The 19499-nt window shown below is 35.7% G+C and overlaps 1 protein-coding gene across 13 annotated transcripts in view; it reads right to left on the bottom strand.

Moving 5' to 3' along the window:
- Nucleotides 1-19499, bottom strand: part of AGFG1 (ArfGAP with FG repeats 1) — a 70322-nt gene that overhangs the window by 25920 nt on the left and 24903 nt on the right. For all 13 annotated transcript variants that reach the window (XM_064485232.1, XM_064485227.1, XM_064485224.1 and 10 more), the window contains 2 exons: nt 4178-4293; nt 651-813 (listed from right to left, as the gene is read on the bottom strand). In XM_064485232.1, the coding sequence (XP_064341302.1) occupies nt 651-813; nt 4178-4293 (279 nt within the window). The remainder of the gene's footprint in view (nt 1-650; nt 814-4177; nt 4294-19499) is intronic.

The raw sequence follows: 19499 nt of genomic DNA, 5'->3' as shown, positions 1-19499 counted from the left end.
CTCAAACCTTTGGTGAAAACAGCAATTTATCAGATGCCCTTGTATATACATTATTAAAAAGAGTGGAATTTAATTCAAATAGCGCCATGTCTCTGAACCATTCATGTGCAGGACAAATGTTTTAATGCCACACAGTAACAGATCTGTCACAGCTCAGTCAACTGTCATGAAGTACACAAGCATAAACTCTAGACATCAACTTCTGAAAAGACTTCAGGTCTATTCAGTTTTTTAGAATAAGGTATGTAATGCAAAGCCACCTGCATTTCAGTGACAAACATGCTTCACAATCAGGATGGGAAAAAATTCTACTGCTTGAGAAATCCTTTCCTGTAAAAGTGTATCAGAGGCTACACTGTTCTAACTTTGATGGTCATGACAGATTTATGTTTTACCATTATATGTTATATGACAGATAGCTATAACAATGGTCCTGTGAATCTTTATGAAGAAGAAACTCGTATTTGCAATAGCAAAAACAAAAAAACACATTCCAACCACTTAACCAAAAATCTTTAATGTATTAAAAACAATTAAGACACAATGCTACTGGTATACAAGGTTATGCTACTGTCTTAAAAAATTCCCAAATTCATGGCACTCAATTCTCCTTAGGTAGAAGCCTCTACAAAGCCTTAAAGACTACTCACCTGACTAGGTGTGCCCTTATTTAGGTGCAGTGCTGGTGCTGAATCTCCTAAAAGAGATTTCAGTGGTTTGACCTCAGGTGTGCTGCTTGTGCTACTGGCAGAGGACCCTGAAATAGATGCATGAACTGATGCCACCACTTTGGCTTGTTCTGGTGGGACATACCTAAAACACATGAAAAGTTGAACAGGCAGTTAACTAAGAAAGATGTAGGAAAGCTCAAATATGATAAGCTTAATTCTAATTCTATACAATACTAATTCTAATTCTAATTCTATAGAATATTTTGATATTAATCATATTTCAAAAGCCTCTTAGAATTGATAGCTTAAGACTAAACTTAATTGAAATACTCAGAGAAAGGGTAATGAAGACTAACCACAAAACTTGTTTCAATTATTTACTTACAGTTTTTCTAAGAAAATAAATAAAATCTATTAAATAGTTGTTCTTTTTAAAAACAGAGGACCTGCAGTTAATCACGATGATAGTTAATAATTCTAATTTTTAAAAACTAAAGTAAGATCACAAGTAATAGTAAGATTACAAATAATATTTGAAAACAGAGCAAAAGGAAAAACATTTATTATATTATAGTTAATAGCCTAATATAAAGGCTTATTATCAATCTATAAGAATAAGATTAACAACCCAATTTTTAAATGGACAGAAGCAATTCACAAAGGGAGACAAAAATCAAAATACTTATAACCTAATAAAAATACAAATTAAAATACCATTCACATTTGATCTGAGTATAAACTTTATAAATTCTGCTACTATCTATTAAAATACATAAATAGGTACACTCTGTGCCCCAGAAGTACCACTTCCAGAAACTTATCCTTAGGAAATAACTGGGTAAGTGCACACAGATACATGTGTTATGTATATTACCACAGCATTCTTCAAAATTTCAAAAAACTGGACAACAAACCAAAATCCACCAGGAGAAAAAACACTTAAAGGGATTATGCTAACACCTATATAATATAACACTATATAACAACTCTGTCTTGATGTGGAAAAACGTCCACAAGACTTTACAGGTCTTCCAGGTTTGATCCCAGTCATGTAAGGATTCACAGGATAAAAGGAGGAAGGAAGGAAGGGAGGTAGCAAGAACATAATGCCCAAATATTGGTAATGCTGACTTCCAGGACTGGACCACGTGAGAGCTTTGCTCTCTGTATTTCTGGGGTTTGTTCTACCTACCCTTCCTGCACCCCCCATATCACGCAAGTGGGAGAAGTAGAAAAACTCTGCTTTTCTATGCTATTCCAGAGTCAGAGTTCAAATCCCAGCTCTATCACTCAATAGCTATGAAATCTAGGGCAAACTACTTCAACTTCCGTGAAGTCCAAATTTTCATCTATAAAGCTGAAATATGGTTGCTGTGAGTTATAAACAAGTTAACATTTATAAAGTACTTACAACAGTTTTCTGATACGGGTGTTAGCTATGTATGTGTAAGCTATTATCAAATTATGTAATAACCACAAACAATGAAACTGCTTTGTTTTTTTCCACTAAATAGGAGAGATGACGGATATGTTAAAGAAAACAGGAAGTCACACTTTCCCATAATTTGATCTATCAATGATGATGCCAATTTTTGAGTACAGCCAAGTCTTACTAAAGGATAAAACCAGATAGTAGTCTTTGGCTCAAACACTTGCTTAATCAAAAGTGAAAAAGCTAAGCTTGTATAGCACAGGAAGTGAGTTTGAAAACTGGTCATAAGAACAATTTCAAAATCCCTTTAGATGACAGCAACATCCTCAGTGCTTTAAGTGTAGTTGCCTATGGTGAGGATTTTTAGGGGGACTGCATTTGGACAGTGCTTATGCCATGTTAAAAACCCACCGCACCACTCTCTAGTTACATGTCACAGGTATGCAGGAGTGTGAGTTTCAAATGCACAGGCCTGGCCTACCTTAATATTGGTCACTCCCTCTCCCCCACCCACCAATTAAAGTTTGTATTTGTATTACTCTTGTTATTACTATCTTGTTTTTCAGGACAGAAAAGATAACAAGAAACATAACTATTTGAAGTTTACAATTATTTGAAGTTTATAATTATTTGGTTATGGTTTGAATGAATAATTTTTATTACTGCTGATTATTACTACTATTAATGGCAGGGTTGCCGGTTTTAATTGTATCAACTCTTACACACACTTTTCTTTTGCTAGTTGAAGCTAAACTATCTGAAATCCCAGTTAAGTCCTACTCAACTTTGAGTTGGTAAAACTGTTGGGAAAATCAAAAATTAGACCAGGGCTACGTAAGGAGAAAGGTCTTAACTACGAGATAAAAGGTCTAGTAAATTAAGAACTAAAGTGATAAAAAGATAATTATATACTTCCTTTTAAGAGAATCATTTATGGCACCATGTTTTTACTATCACCCTACCTTCTAAGTTTTTTTCTTCTTTCCTGAACTAAAATCTTACTAGTATGTTTTCTTCTACACTCACACCTAATGTTTCTAGTAATGCTGAATACAGCCCTGGCAAAAAGAGTCTCCTCCAGAGAGCAGTAAGAATACAAAGTTCACAGAACTTACAAATCAGGGCCACTTCTTTCTAATATGCTCACGGTGGATGAAAGTAGAGGTATCTCACTCACAGCAGTACTCCCTCAACCAAAACAGGCTTTTGAAGGTATTATTCTCTGCGTTAAAATACAGCTCCTCAGGGAAACAAGAGGCTATTTATTTCTCATTATTTGTTCCCTCTATTTGTAACTCTCTCTCTGATCTTCTTAACCCAAGAAGGAAATACACATTATTGAATATTGATAAACAACCAAGAATTCATCATTAATGAGTCTTAGTAAACTGACTTAAATTGTGCTCACAGCTAAAAACGAAGAGCTCAAAGTAGCTGAGCACTACTAGTTCTACGAATACATTCCCTGCTCTGCTTTAAAAGGCTTACGAGCCATTATGTCCAGCCTCTTTTAACTTAAAAAAAATTTAACATCTGACAGATTTAGTTAGAGAAGTATACACACTTCCTTCTTAATCAAGTGGTAAAATGATTTCCTGGGGGGGCAGTGAGGGGTATTTTGAGCAAAGAATCATCGCAACACGCAATTAAGGGAAAAGACTGCTACACGACTGCTCTAGCACAGTGTCTACTATACAAAAGATACTAAACAAACACTTGTTAAATGAAGGAAGATTTTAAGAAAGGAGGCTTTATAAGACTAAGATGTCTAGAGAAGCTAACAGGGCTAGATAAGGTTTAGAAGGAAGAATTTTTAACTTCCGAAAAAAGGGTAGGAAGCCTGCTGACAAGGAACAGGCTACTGCTAGGCACTGATGAGTTAACATAAAGCAGAAGTAAAGGTTTTTGGAAACCAAATCCAATAAAAGGCTGAAGTACAATGAGTATCCACCTATTTCCTTATTTCCTACCTACCTACCTACCTATTTCCTTCCTTCCTTCCTGTCATACTATTCTTACCCCCAATTCATGTGATTTGTGGAACCTTTGCTCTAAATACAAACTATTGACTCACCATCTTTTCTTTTCATATTTTTCTTGTAGGAACTCTTTCACTTTTTGTGGATCCCTGAAGTCTGGAATTGCTGAAGATCTATCATCAAACAATCCTAGCCAAATCTGTTTACAGACCTTTGGAAAGAATTAAAAAAAAAGTGTTAAATTCAACATCTTAATGAAATTCTAAGGGAAAATTAAGATTCTTTCAGAAAACTAACCTACTTAATTTTAATAACATTGCTTTCAATGGATACTTATCACACTGAGCAATGAAGAAAAAAACGAAGAAACTAAATTTACTTGAATATGTTACAGTATGCAATAAAATCTTGTCAACAGCATCACAAAGAACTGCACCTCACAGGGAAACAAATAGTGAAATGGGATTTAGGAGGACCTGGGATTGTTTAGTCTTGGAATAATCATAAACTGTAAACCATTAGCAAAGTCACGTAACCTTTATGAACCCCAGTCCCCTCACCCCCTAAAACTGAGCAATCAGACCAGTATCAATTTCCTTGATAGGTTTAAAAATCAACCAAAAAGAACAAATAAAAAGTACTAAAATCATAAATAATTTGCTATTAAACTGTAACAATAACAAATATACAAGGCAAAGACAACTCTAGCTTTATAGCTACCTCCTATGCTTTTTTCCTAATGGCTAAAAAATGAGAATCTGAGATATTTAACTTTTTAGTAAAATCAAAGAAATGAAGTGATGTGGAACTCACATAGGACACAAAGACTAAAGAGAACTACAAAGCAAAAAACTGATGAAGTGGGCTTTATCGAAACTAAAACCTGTTGCTCTTCAAAAGACATAAAAGAAAAAACGAAAAGGCAAGGCACCAACTGATAAAAAGTAGTTGCAAAGTGTATAAGACCTTGAATTCTTTAAACTCAACTATGAAAAAAAGACCAAAAAACCAATGTATTCTTTTAAACAGTGAGCAGAAAATCTGAACAGACACTTCACTAAAGATACACAGATGGCAAACAAGCAGCCCAGCATCATTAGTCATGGAGAAAATGCAAATTAAAACAACACTGAGACCCCCTGCATAGACACCCATATAAGACCACCAGAATGGCCAAAATTAAAAAGACGGAACATACCATGTGTTGGTGAGAGAATGTGGAACAACCGGAACTCTCAAGAATGTAAAATGGTACAACCAGTTTGGAAGACAACTGGCAGTTTCTTGGAAGTTAAACATATACCTACCATATGACCTGGCCACGCTCTTTTGAATAAACACTTCTAAGTATTTACTCAAGCACATGTCTATACTCAGATTTGTACACAAATGTTCATAGCAGCTTTACTGATAACTCCAAACTGGAAACAACCCAAATATCCATCAACAAGTGAATGGATTAATTCTGGAATATGCAAATAGGATACTATTCAGCAATAAAAAGGAACAAGTTACTGACAGAAGCAACTACGCAAATAAACCTCAAGATAATTATGCTGATTGAGAGACGTCAGAACCACCCCCCAACAAAGCACATACTGCGTAACTCATTTAAAATTTTAATATAAAATAAACAAGTTCGTACTGTATAGCACAAGGAACTATATTCATTATCTTGTAGTAACTTACGGTGAAAAAAGATATGAAAGCAAACATACGTATGTATATGTATGACTGAAGCATTATGCTGTACACCAGAAATTGACACAACATTCAAACTGACTATACTTTAATAAAATATATATAGAAAGGTAAAAATAAATTAAATTTTATAAAATGTAAATTTATCTATAGTGATGGAAAGCAGATCAGGAGGTCCATTACAAAGGGGTACAAAAAAACTCCTGGAAATGATGAAAATGCATGTTAGCTTGTTACTGTAATGATGGTTTCACATATGCCAAAAACTCATCAGATTGTACACCTTAAACATATGCAAGTTTTTATAATTAATTATTCCTCAGTAAAGCTACAAAAAACAAGTCCACAAAGTTCCAAATTTATATTATTTTAAAGAATAACCAATTGTAACACTGTGAAAAGAATACAATATCTAACTTCAAAAGCCTGACAAAGATTTGAGAAAGCAGAGAAGGAAAAGCAGCATCCTTCTCAAGCTTACCTGCTCAATACTCTTTTCCTCTCCTAGCATGTACCCAAAGTATGTTTCAAAGGAACACTGCTTGCAGTTCTCTCCTACTCTGGGCTCAGTACAGACACTATAAAATCATTAAGGCAGTACAGCTGACGCAAGTGAGGCCCAGGCGAAGGCACAATCTCATTATGAAAAAGCCCAAGTGCAGACACCCAGGAATGGTAATGCAGCTCTGCCAGAAATACTATATAAACCCTGTAGACGGCCAGCTTCTCCAATAAATATTAACTATTAAAACACACACACACACACACACACACACACACACACACGGCAGAAACCTGACTAATGATTCTCCTAAAATGTAATTTTGAAGGATTCTGTGGCTTTACAATTACACTCATAAAGAGAGAACTGTAAGTTTCCAATTTTTCTATTTTAAAAATTCCCAAGAGAGAAAACAAGAGGCATGCTCAAAGAAACATTAACTGTATTAATGGGGAGATGGGCTGAAAGACAGATCGTAAGTTACTGTTTTGGCACTCATCATAATGCAAAGCAAAGACGAAGTGTTTGATGGTAAATTTCACAGATATTTCACATTAGCAGCTTGTAAGTCCCTCAAAATTCTGTACTAACTGCTGCTAAAATTCTACTCCTCTCTGACAGGCCAAACTGCTAGGGAAAATTACTTAAACTGGCGGTTGGAGTCCACTACAAATTCGTGGTACCTCACTATCCAAGTTCCATGATACTAGCTCTATTTCTGACTATGTTACCCCACAATAACTATTTTCTATACTGCTCAAAATCCTAACTCTACCCATCACTCTTGGCAGTTGAATATTTAGTCAAGTGAAGTGGCTCCCAAAATGTGATTTCCCAATTTCCTGAACTGGAAGCATCAGTGTCACCTAAAAACTTGTCGTAAATGCAAATTTTCAGGGGCCACCCAAATCTGTGAAATGAGCAGCTCTGGAGGTGGTACCTAGCAATCTGTATTTTAGCAAGCCCTTCAAGTGATTGTGAAATAGGCCAAAGTTTGAAAACCAACGCCTTAGCAAAATCTAGGCCAGCAGATGGAAACTTCCTTTCCATATATATACTATATATAGTTTTTAGCATTTCAAATTTACTTAGCCACTAAACCTGTTATAGGGCAAGATTCATTTAACAAAGATAGTGTTCCAGGAATACATCTGGGAAAATGTTATGGTCTCTATCTCCTTGTGATCCATTCACATTTTAGTCCCTGGAAACTTGGCTCTTGCTCCCATCATTCTACTGAAATTACTCTTTCACGTTTGTAGATCTTCTGATAGGAAAGCATAAAGTTCTCTTTTCTCCATGTTTGTTTTATTTTTTAAGTAAAATAATAAACACCATCAACTAAAAAGGGAAGGTTTTTCAGAGATGAAGGAAAATGAGAGAGTGAATCAACTAAAACTGCAGGCAGCACCACCATTCAGGGATCATGAGTATTTAAAGTGAAACTAGTCAAACAGTTGAGTTTTCCTCCAGACTCATCCGGCTGTTTAAGTACAAAGTAGGTAGAGTGTTGGTTTTAATCAGGCAAAATACAACAGGAGTTAAAAGGGAGCGGTTTTAACAACAGACTATGGAATCAAAGCTAGGTTAAGAAAACATGATAAGGCTGTTGCACAACAAAGAAATTCAGCATCAGTGGACTGGAGGCCTTAAATGGTTGTCCCCAAATTGTTGGAGTTAGAAATTAGAAGGAATGAGCTGAAAGAAGGAAGCAGTGGTGGTCAGAGAACAGGGTGCTTGAACTTGAAATCTGAGAAGTAATATAGTTACCAATAAATAAAAAGGTTAAACTACAACAAAGGATTATTGGAAATAAGAAGTCAAGGAATTCAGGAGGACAGATTATCTATGTGGACACTGAGATTGGCAGAAATTATTAACAATGGTGAAAAAAGGACACTTATTATGTAAGGTTCTAAAATCTACAACAAATGAGGGGGGCTGACTAGTATGACTATAACACGATGAGACAGTAGGTGCTAAAATCTATTGACAAGAGGACCATGGGGCCGCTGTCTACAACCACCACTGAGGAACCAGAAGGATATCCCAAAGCCATCAGTTTGAAAGGGCTGCACTCGTGAGCAAATTAGTTTGGATGGTCTCTTTGGGGCAGGGGGCGGGGGGGAGATGGATAATCAGGTTTAATTATAGAATAACATGGCAGTTATGGTAGTTATTAGCCTGGACTAGAGAATCAGACTGCCTTCACTTGACTTCCAACTCAGTTTAGTAACAGAACCTGTATCATTGCAATGTTTAAAGGGTTAAATGAGTTTTCCACTCAGAATAGGGATATACAGTCAATTTTAAATAGTACTAGTTATTATTACTTTGGAGCCTGGTCTCTTACGTGGTTTGCAGTGGTGGGTTAGAGAGTGATAAAGTAAGCAAGGACTGGGAAGTAGAGGCCTCACCAGAAACACAGGAAACTGCAGGTTTCTCTTCATTCCTGCTGCAGACAGAATCAAAATTGTCCTAATGGAATAATCTCCCTCTCTGAACTTCTATATCACTCTGTACCTCTCACGTGAAACTCATAACAAACTGACTTTCATTAGAATTATGAGCATGTGTCTCATCTACTTTTGAACTCTCCACAATGCTTAAAACAATGGGTTGTCCCATATTAAGTGTTCAGCAAACACACTGAAAATACTTAAAACCAGATCTTACGGAAGAATTAAAAATAAAATCACATATCAACCAATGGAATAAATTAGTGAAACTGTCAGAATAACTTTTCCCTTATTCTAGTGCTAATCTACTTTAGACTTGCAATCACAATAACCACTGACAGAATCTAAAATATTTTAAAGTGTATTTATCAATCAGCGTTGCCTCAGGAAACAGATGGCACACTCAATATGGGCAATTTGAGAAATTTAAGAGAGACTGTTTAACGCGTAGGTAGGCTGTAAGGAAATCACAGTGAGAGTATCGTGTCCCAGGGTTAGCAACAGTAACTCTCCAGAGAGCTTCTAATGTTACTTCCTGTTAATATTTATTTCTGTTAAACTTTTCTCTCTGCTCCCAAAAAGTAAATACTAGGTTACTTGTTCATGAATTTTTCAATTCTTTAAGTTTCCTATTATTTGTTCCTGTATTTTATGGGTGGTATTGTTAACTGCTGTAATTATGTCTCATATACAGAAGAAAGCAGTAATCCTTCGTCTCCATAGAGAAAAGATAAAAAAGAGGCTGAACCCTAGTTGATGGCTAATTGGAAACATTTCTCTAATTCCAGAGCACCTTTTCCTTTCATTATTTTTATATCTTTGGACCTAGAGGTGGCAAGCAGAGTAGTGTTCCATTTATTCTTCATATCTTTTTTTTTTAATAAGGGGTTGTCTAAATGAAAGTAAAAGTCCATTCTAGCAAGTTTCCACTCTATTTTTTGTCCCTGAGAGGATTACAAAACTGTAACATCTTACCTCTACCCATATGTATTTGCCTGATGCAACACTGTTTGCTTACTCTTCCTTTAATATGTGAGTAACTGAGAATTAGTAAGGATGTTCCCTACTTTCGGTGTTTATAGCCGAGTTTGTTAAACTGCTTGCACTGCGCGTATTTATTATCACTTTCAGGTGCAGTGCTGGGGAGCTGTCATCTGCCCTTCCAGCTCTAGTTCTTACCCAACTCTCTCTCCAGGCACCTGACTTGTCTGGATACACAACTGGACTTTCTTGCCTCCTAGCTTCTGGTGGAGTTCAGCTGATCCAGCTGATCAGAAACTTTGTCAGCACGTCAAAGAAAAGAAGGTGGGAAAGGTTAGGATATTTATTTTCTTAATGTCTTCAATGTGGCATTTATGTAGCCTGGCTGCGTCTTTTCACTGAAAGTGAAAACTCCCATCCAGTAGCCTTCTTTAAGGTTGCTAACCACTTCCTCTCCTCCCACCTCCACTGCCAGCGGGTGGTGGTAGGCCCTACAGGATCTAACCCCTGACTGACTCTCCAACCTCATCTTACATCATCACTCCAGCCACACAGGCCCCCTTAGAGAGTCTTCCCTGATCATCTAATTCAAAGGGGCAGCATTCCCCACACCAAAACTCAGATACACATTAACACGATGTATTATTTATTTTCATGCCCTTTATCTCACAACTTCTAGATGTAAATTTTATGTGCCGGCAGTCTCCCCATAAGTAAATTTTATGTGCCGGGACCCTTCTCTCTGATTCACCACTATCCATATTCTAGTGCCTGCCTGACACTAAATAAATATCTGGTGTATGAGTGAAAGTAACTTCCTAACAGCCCTGAAATACATGAACTGTAGAAATTATCTTTTTTTCCCTTTGTTCCATCTAAAATATACATGCTGACCTAGAACATTTAACTTACCAACTTACTCATGCAAAAGTAAAAAAAATTCACTGATCCAAATTCTTACACCATATTTAGGCCAGAGGTTAGCAAATTATACCGACCAGACTAAATGTGGCCTACAGCTTGTGTTTGCAGCTGAAGTTTCACTGGAACACAGCCATGTCCGCTTGTTTATCCATTGTCTACGTCTGCTTTGCTGGGTAGTCGCAACAGACACTGATCCAAAAGCCTAATATTTACTATCTGACCCTTTAGAGAAAAAGTCTATCAACCCCTGACTTAGCTGCAACATGGACTTACTATGATACGATCCTAGCATTCAAGAATAACAATGATTTAAGTAGGATAATAAATAAAAGCCTGTTTAGAGGTATGTGCTATAATGTGCATGGAGAGTAACAGAGATGAACATAAAATGAAAGCTTTTCCCTAGAGGAAGAACTTTTTAAGAGTGAGGACTATCTAAGGGCCAGTTTACTGTACATACCCATTCACTTGAGAATAAAGGAGAAAAGTACCAGATTTTAAGTATCAGGGAAAGATTAAAAAGTATTTAACACTTGTTTTCAAAATAACTGGTAATTACAAAGAAATAGAAAAGATAAAAGCAGCAAATATTTAGGACACTAGAAATTAAATAAAGTGGAAATAGTAATAAAACTTACTTGCAAGTGTCTGAGTTGTGATGGAGACCAGTAGCTCTTAATTCAGACACCTACGGTGGAGACTTAGTAAAAGTCAGTATGCACAACTCACAGCACACTCCCATGCCTTATTTCATTTAATGTCTCTAACATCAGACAGAACTGCATTCCAGGTAGGTTGCAAAGAACCAAAACCCAGCCACACTAGATCAAACAAATTTACACCAAGTGTACGGTAACACTTAAAACAAAACGAAAACTTTATGGGAACCTGGGCTGCAAACGGACCCATCTGGGACCCAGGCAACCTGACTACCTGTTTCCTAGGCACTTCTCCACACCCCTGTCCCCGCAAACACAGTTTATCACTTTTGCTTTTCATACTATGTCTAATCCCTGGTCTTGCTTATCTGAGTAAAAATTTTCTTTTTGTGTTCACTTGTTAAGACTACACATGGTCCAACTACATACTGCCTTTTCAGTTCAAGTGATTTATCTTTTCAGTCCAACCTCTGTGCGCCTTAATTCAATTTCTTAAAAGAGGAGGGATCTGATCAGTCACTGGCCCCTAGGGTTAGGCATCCATTCCTGTTCAGTCAGCTGTGTGTTTTGTTTTGTGGTTCTCCCAGGAGAGGGAGCCTTCCCCCTTTCTTCCTTCAGTAAAGAGCGTGAGCTTGGTAAGCAACCCCCACTTCCTAAATACACGTTTATTCATGAATATGCTTTATAAATTACAAAGAACTTCAAAATATAAGATTTATTACATTAGCGAAGTGGCAGTAGTTTGGAGAAAGATTATTATTTTATCAAACTAAAATGACATTCGTAAATTACCCTGTACCCTGTATGTGTAACAAAACAATTGCTCTGTCTTTTAATTTTGTATGCTATGTCTTTAACAAGTTTCCATGTTTTTGCTAGTTTATTAATTTTTACCTTTGTGATTTCTTCCATTGCTTTTAGTCCATAAAGTCCTCGCACATTTAAATGTTAAATATGTAGTCAGCTATTATTTGCTATTAATTTTTATAGTAATCACTTCTTTGTGCTCTTTTGAACATTGACTCCCAAGTGTATACACCCTTAAACACTACCATTTAGTTTTGCCTATTTTTCAGTTGTGAAATGATCTGTTTTACAGAAAAGTTGCAACTGCAGTGGAAAGAAGTCCCATATTCTATTTACCAAGAATCTCTAAGGTTAACATTTGCTTTATCATTCTCTCTCCAAAAACATTTTTGGAACCCATTTAAAGACATGACCTTTTACCCCTAAATGTGTATCTCCTAAAAATAAGGACATTCTTTTATATAACCATAACACAATTATCAAAATCAGGAAATCATACTGTTTTTATCCAATCCAGAGACTAACCAATTAGCTTAACAATATTCCTTACAGCAAAAGGAAAAGGTTCTCCTGATACGGATTCCATCACTGTCTTATCTCCTTAGTCTTCTTTAATTGGGAACAATTTCTTAGTCTGTTTTTGTTTTCAATGACCTTCACATCTTTGGAAAGTACAGCCCAGTTATTTTATAGTATGTCCCTTAATTTAGGTTCCCTCATAATTAAATTTATGCATTTGGGGGAGGAATACCATGTAACTGATGTTGTATCCTCCTCAGTATATCACATCAGGAGGCACATGTCAATTTGTCCCATTCCTGGTGATGTTCATTTTAATCACTTGGTTAAAATGATATAGGTCAGATTTCTCCATAGTAAAGTCACCATTTTTCCCTTTAAGATGAATAAGTATCTTGTAGAAAATACTCTGATGCTATTTTCTATATTTTATGGCTTCCTTTATGGCTTTTAAATTATAACTCTAAAATTTTTCTGAAATTTATTTTGGTATATCTTATCAGTACATTCTAATTGAACCTCCATTTATTGAATAACCAATTCTTTCCACACTGGACTGCCAAACTTCATTTATTTTATAGTAACTCCATACATATATATAATACATATAAAGATTATAGTATATCCCGGGATACAGTCTACAGATCTTGGCCTATTATTGCACTAGTTTCAGATTGTTGTAATTAATTACTTCAAGTTTATATTGCAAATTACTGCCTATAAACAGATATTTGGTGTCCACCAGAGCCAATCCTATTTACTCTTTGCTTTACAAATTCTTCCCAGCTAGTTTTACTTCTTTGATCTTTTGGATGAGCTTTGGACCATTTTCTATAAAAAGAAAAAAAAATTCCCACCAATGTTTTGGTTACATTTGTTCTAAACTTAATTTGTGAAGTCTCTTAAAGCAAAGTATTCTCATTCCCTGAGACAGTAAGAATCTAACAAGGAAACTCGCCAAGAAGGGAAAATTACCAAAGGTTTTGTTTGTTTCTCTACAGAGCAAGTTTTACATTTTTTACATTTTCCGGAATGTAGCTAGTAAAAATGAGGAGGTAAGCAAGTGAGTAGAATGGGCAAGTTGGCCTGATATTTCCTTTAGAACTAAAAATTAAAAACAGTTTTATTCACTTGTCTTGATATGAAGTAAGAACTGTTTGTGAATTATCAATGGTTTAGGGGAATCGTCAATACCAGAATGCCACCTCTAACATGAGCACTACTCACCCATTGTTTAGCTCCATCTAAGGCTCAATGATAGTGATTGATTTGGACTGACACTCTATTGTCTGGTTGTCCTGGTGACCGAAGGCATGCATTTGCCAGGCAGCTGACTAAGGTTGGGAATGTAGCCCTTGGCAAAGGAACAGAGAGACTAACAGGCCCAAATGCAAAACAAGTCTCTGAAGTAAACTTGGTATGTGCCATATTCTACATAAATCAATCATGAGAAGAAGAAACATTTAGTTTTTTTTGAATATTTGCAAAATACAGATGGCTTACATGTTAATATTAGAGGGGAAAAAAAAGGAATATTTAGGCAAAGCTCTTCTAAGTAAAAAGGAGATCTGCAGAATAGGTAAGTTTTATGTAGGTTTCCAAAACAGATTATTCCTTTGTCCAGTGAGGACAGCTGAACATCAATAAGAAACTGCTACTGATATACATATATATATATATACATATCATATGTAATTATACATATACACTCACACCCACATCCTAATTGGTCATTGTTGGAAGATGCTATGGAACTAACTCATTTTGAAAACAGTTAAGTATTTAGGACCACAAATGGCTTTGTTTATGTACATGATATTTATGAGAAATAGTTTTAATACACTTTTTAAAAATAGTTTATTTATTTATTATTGTACTACTTAATTATTTTATTTTGATGGGCAAGGAGAGGTAATTAGGTTTATTTACTTTTAGAGGAGGTACTGGAGACTGAACCCAGGACTCATGCATGCTAAGCATGCACTCTACCACTTAAGCTATACCCTCCCCCAGTTTTAATATACTCTTAACGATGAAACTATTGCACGGTAATGTAAATGACTTTAAACTGTAAAAATAGCTATATTTTCTAAAACAAAAAATTAGTGAAAAAGTGCTTCACATTTTGCAAATTTCATTAATACCTGTTCAAACAGAAGACAGCTGATTTCTCATCAGCTTCTGTATTTTTATGTTATGCAGCTTCTAGAAAGTTCTGCTATATACTCATGAGAATGATGAGAATGGGAGTAAATACACCAAACTGAGTTTAAGAATTATTATTAAAAATTGTTTGTCTTTATAGAACCACTGTAAAGGTCTCAAGGATCCCCTCACAGGTCCCCAGACCTGGAAAATCACAAAGTTATCATTATTTCACAATTTCTACTAACTGATGTAGGCATACAGTATTAGGACCCCACCCCCAACATACACAAACACACCCAAAAAGTGTCTCTCTCCACAAAAGAACATACCACCCAACCTATGAAACACTGAGTCCTCCCCCTTGCCTAAATTAAATGTGAACCTTAGGAAGCTACTAGATCCAACTACCTATTTGCAGGTAACTGAGATGACAGAGGAGCACTGACAGTACCTGGATGTAATCAGCAAAATCCCGGCAGTAGGAAAACTACTGAACAAGTGACTGAACTGGGAGAGGGGAGAAGGGAGCAGGAGAGAGAATAGGAGTAAACAACTGAAGGGGACACTTATAGAATAAAAAAGACTTAAAAGGCATACAGGGCAGGTTCCACTTTCAGTAATGTCAGAGTAGCTCATATTAAAACCCAAATACAACTATAACAACTATGCAAATAACAACTACACACTCAGTGGACGTTATAAAAACTATAGGAGGACACCAGAGAGCAACCACAAGTAAACAGAAACTGCAGTGGAGTCACCACTTGTAAGAAAGAAACAGCTCTAGATATTTGCTCTCTTTTTAAGGATCATCATTTCAAAGCAGGCCTGTGCCAAGCAGAGCTGCTAAGACTCAAAAAGAAATACACAAATGCTAAAGACAGAGTTCACAACCACAGTAACTAGAAAGCGAGAGATACATCCAAAAAAGGAAAGCTGCAAAATTTGCACAACAACTTTGCCCAAATCTCTGGCTCATCCATGACCTAGGCACGTGCAGGGCTGACTCAAAGCAGTTAAAGACTAAAAGAACTGAGCAGAGGTTTCAACTGGCACCCACCAAAAGAAGCAGAGTCTGCTAAAGTAAAAAGTGAACAAACAAAACCAGTATTTTTTGAATAAACAAAACAGAATCCAGAAGCTCTACAACCTACCATTCCCATGTTCCAGATGCAATCCAAAGCCACTAGATACACAAAGAAACAGGAAAGCGTCATCCATAATCAAAAGAAAAGGCAATCAGGGAGACATATCTGAAACAGTAAGACTTTGGAATTAGCTGACAACAATTTAAAGCAGCTAGTATCCCTATATTCAAGGGCATAAAGGAAAAAAATGCTTACAATGAATAAAACAGTATGAAACCTCAGAAGAGAAATGAAACTATAAAAAGGAACCAAATGTAATTCTAAATCTGGAAAAGATAATACCAAATTAACTCCAAATAAAAAACTGGAGGTTGGAGATAACAGAAGAGTCAGGTGGCGATAAACAGAAATTATTTAATCTGATGACTAGAGATTACAGATGAAAAAAAATAGTAAGCCTGAATATAAATTAATAGAACTAATCAAAACAGCGTGGTATTGGCACAAAAACAAACATATGGATCAATGGAACAGAATACAGCACCCAGAAATAAACCCACACACTTACAGTCAATTAAATTAATCTTCGACAAGGGAGGCAAGAATATACAATGGAGAAAAGACAGTCTCTTCAACAAGTGGTATGGGGAAAACTGGACAATCACATGTCAATCAATGAAGTCAGAACACTCCCTCATACCACACACAAAAATAAACTCAAAATAGCTTAAAGACTTAAATATAAAACAAGATACTATAAACCTCCTAGAAGAAAACATAGGTAAAACATTCTCTGACATAAATCTTAGCAATGTTCTCCTGGGGCAGTTTATCAAGGCAAGAGAAATAAAAGCAAAAATAAACATATTGGACCTAATTAAACATATAAGCTTTTGCACAGCAAAGGAAACCACAAGCAAAACAAAATGACAACGTATGGAATGGGAGAAGATATTTGCAAATAATGCAACTGACAAAGGTTTAATTTCCAGAATATACAGACAGCTCATACAACTTAATAACAACAACAACAAAAAATCCAATCCCAAAATGGGCAGAAGACCTAAACAATTAATTCTCCAAAGAAGACATACAAATGGCCAATAGGCACATGAAAAAATGCTCAATATCAGTAATTATCAGAGAAATGCAAATCAAAACTGCAATGAGGTATCATCTCACATCAGTCAGAATGGCCATCAGTAAAATGTCCACAAACGATGAATGCTGGACAGGGTGTGGAGAAATGGAAATTCTCCTATACTGCTGACGGGAATGTAATTTGGTGCAGCCATTTTGGAAAACAGTATGGAGATTCCTCAAAACACTAAAAATTGGCTTACCATATGATCCAGCAATCCCACTCCTGGGCATATATCCAGAGGGAACTCTAATGCAAAAAGATACATGCACCCCAATGTTCATAGTAGCACTAAATACAATAGCCAAGACATGGAAATGACCTAAATATCCATGGACAGATGACTGAATAAAGAAGTTGTTGTATATTTATACAATGGAATACTACCCTGCCATAAAAAATAAAATAATGCCATTTGCAGCACCATGGATAGACCTGGAGATTGTTGTTCTAAGTGAAGTAAACCAGAAAGAAACAAAAACACCACATGATATCACTCATATGTGGAATCTAAAAAAAGAAAAAAGATACTAATGAACTCATCTACAAAACAGAAACAGACTCACAGACATAGTAAACAATCTTACAGTTACCAGGGGAAAGGAGGTGGGAAGGGATAAATTGGGAGTTCAAGATTTGCAAATATTAACTACTATATAAAAAAATCAATTTAAAAAAACAAATTTATTCTGTATAGCACAGGGAACTATATTCACTATCTTGTAGCAACCTATAATGAAAAAGAATATGAAAAAGGGTGTATGTATATATATGACTGAAACATGCCGTACACCAGAAATTGACACATTGTAACTGAGTACACTTCATTAAAAAAAAAAAAAAAAAACCTATACATTGGCATTTATAGAACACTATACCCAACAACTTCAGAAAACACAGTCTTTACAAGTACATACAGCAATGTTCACCAAGACACACTATGTGTTAAAACCATACAACAAAAACTAAAACACTAAAAGGTCTCAAAAACTAAACAAGGGTTTAAAGTATACAAAGAATGTTCACTAAAAATAACAGGTAAATTAGAAATTGACTACAGTAAGTGACCTGGAAAAACCCAATGTGGAAATCAATCACTTTTGTATAATCCATCGATCAAAGAAGACATCACAAGAGACACTAGAAAATACTTTGAACTGAATGACAGAATACAACATAACAAAATTTGCACAATCAGTTAAAGCAGATCTTAGAGATTTCTTTAAAATATTATTAGACTAAAAATAATAATAAAATATAAGGAAAAAAAAGCTTTAAAATCAGTAACCTTAGGTTTCACTTTAACAAGCTAAGAAAAAACAAATAATCCAGAGTAAATAGAAGAAAAAAATAACAAAAAGCAAATTATAGAATGTATACACATTAAAAAAGAGACTATTATGAGTAACAATGTCAATAAACATGACAACTTAGATACAGTGGACAAATTCCCTGAAAACTGCAATTCATCAAAACTGATGTAAGAAACAAACGATAATCCTAATAGCCACCACGGTCACTTTCATTCTCTGTCCCAGTGACATTTCAGATCCCAATGCTCCTTTCCATCCTCCTAGAGTCTAGTCATCTCAATTTGAGCTGCTAGCCAAAGATGAGTCATCAACTTCCAAATAAGATTCCATCACCTGGTACTCACTGCCAATAGTGGAAGCATGGGGACGGGGTGGGGGTGCTGGACACAGGGGCAGAGGGGGACAAACAGGCTTGGTCTCCATGTCACTCCAGTAAATCACTCAAATAGGCCGTGTAAAAACACGCAACTGATCAGATTTGACTAGGGGGCCAGAGTTTGCCAACACCTGACCTGCAATATGTAAAGCCATCTTTAAAAAAAAAAAAAGGGAAATTAAAATGACTTGCACTACCTGACTTCAAGATTTACCTCAATAAGCCAGAAAAAGAAAAATACCATGTATCACTTTTATGTGGAATCTAAAAAAATGAGACAAATGAACTTACTTACAGAAGAGAATGAAAACAAAACTTGTGGTTACCATGGAAGGAAGAGGGGGAGTGAGGCGATAAACTGAGAGTTCAGGATTTGAAGATACACACTATATATAAAACAGATAAACAGCTAGGTCCTACTGTTTAGCACAGGGAACTATATTCAATACCTTGTAATAGCCTAAAATGGAAAAGAATATGAAAAGGAATATATACATATATGTATAACTGAATCACTACGCTGTACACCAGAAATTAACACAATATTGTAAACTGACTATCCTTCAATTAAAAAAAAAAAAAGACTTACTTCAAGACAGTATGGTACAAGCATAACGCCAACAAATACATAAATGAAATCAAAAAGAAGGCACAGAAACATACCCATAATTCAGTGGTCATTTCATTTTTGACAAAGGCTCCAAAGCAATCCACTGAACAAAATGTTTTCAACAAATGGAGCTAGAACAACTGTATATATTCATGGAAAAATATAAACCTCAACCTCTATCACAGCATA

Source organism: Camelus dromedarius, chromosome 4 (genome assembly GCF_036321535.1).
Source record: "Camelus dromedarius isolate mCamDro1 chromosome 4, mCamDro1.pat, whole genome shotgun sequence".
NCBI classification, from domain to species: Eukaryota; Metazoa; Chordata; class Mammalia; order Artiodactyla; family Camelidae; genus Camelus; species Camelus dromedarius.
Note: the sequence above shows the minus strand (reverse complement) of the source record. Positions and strands in the feature narration are given on the sequence as shown.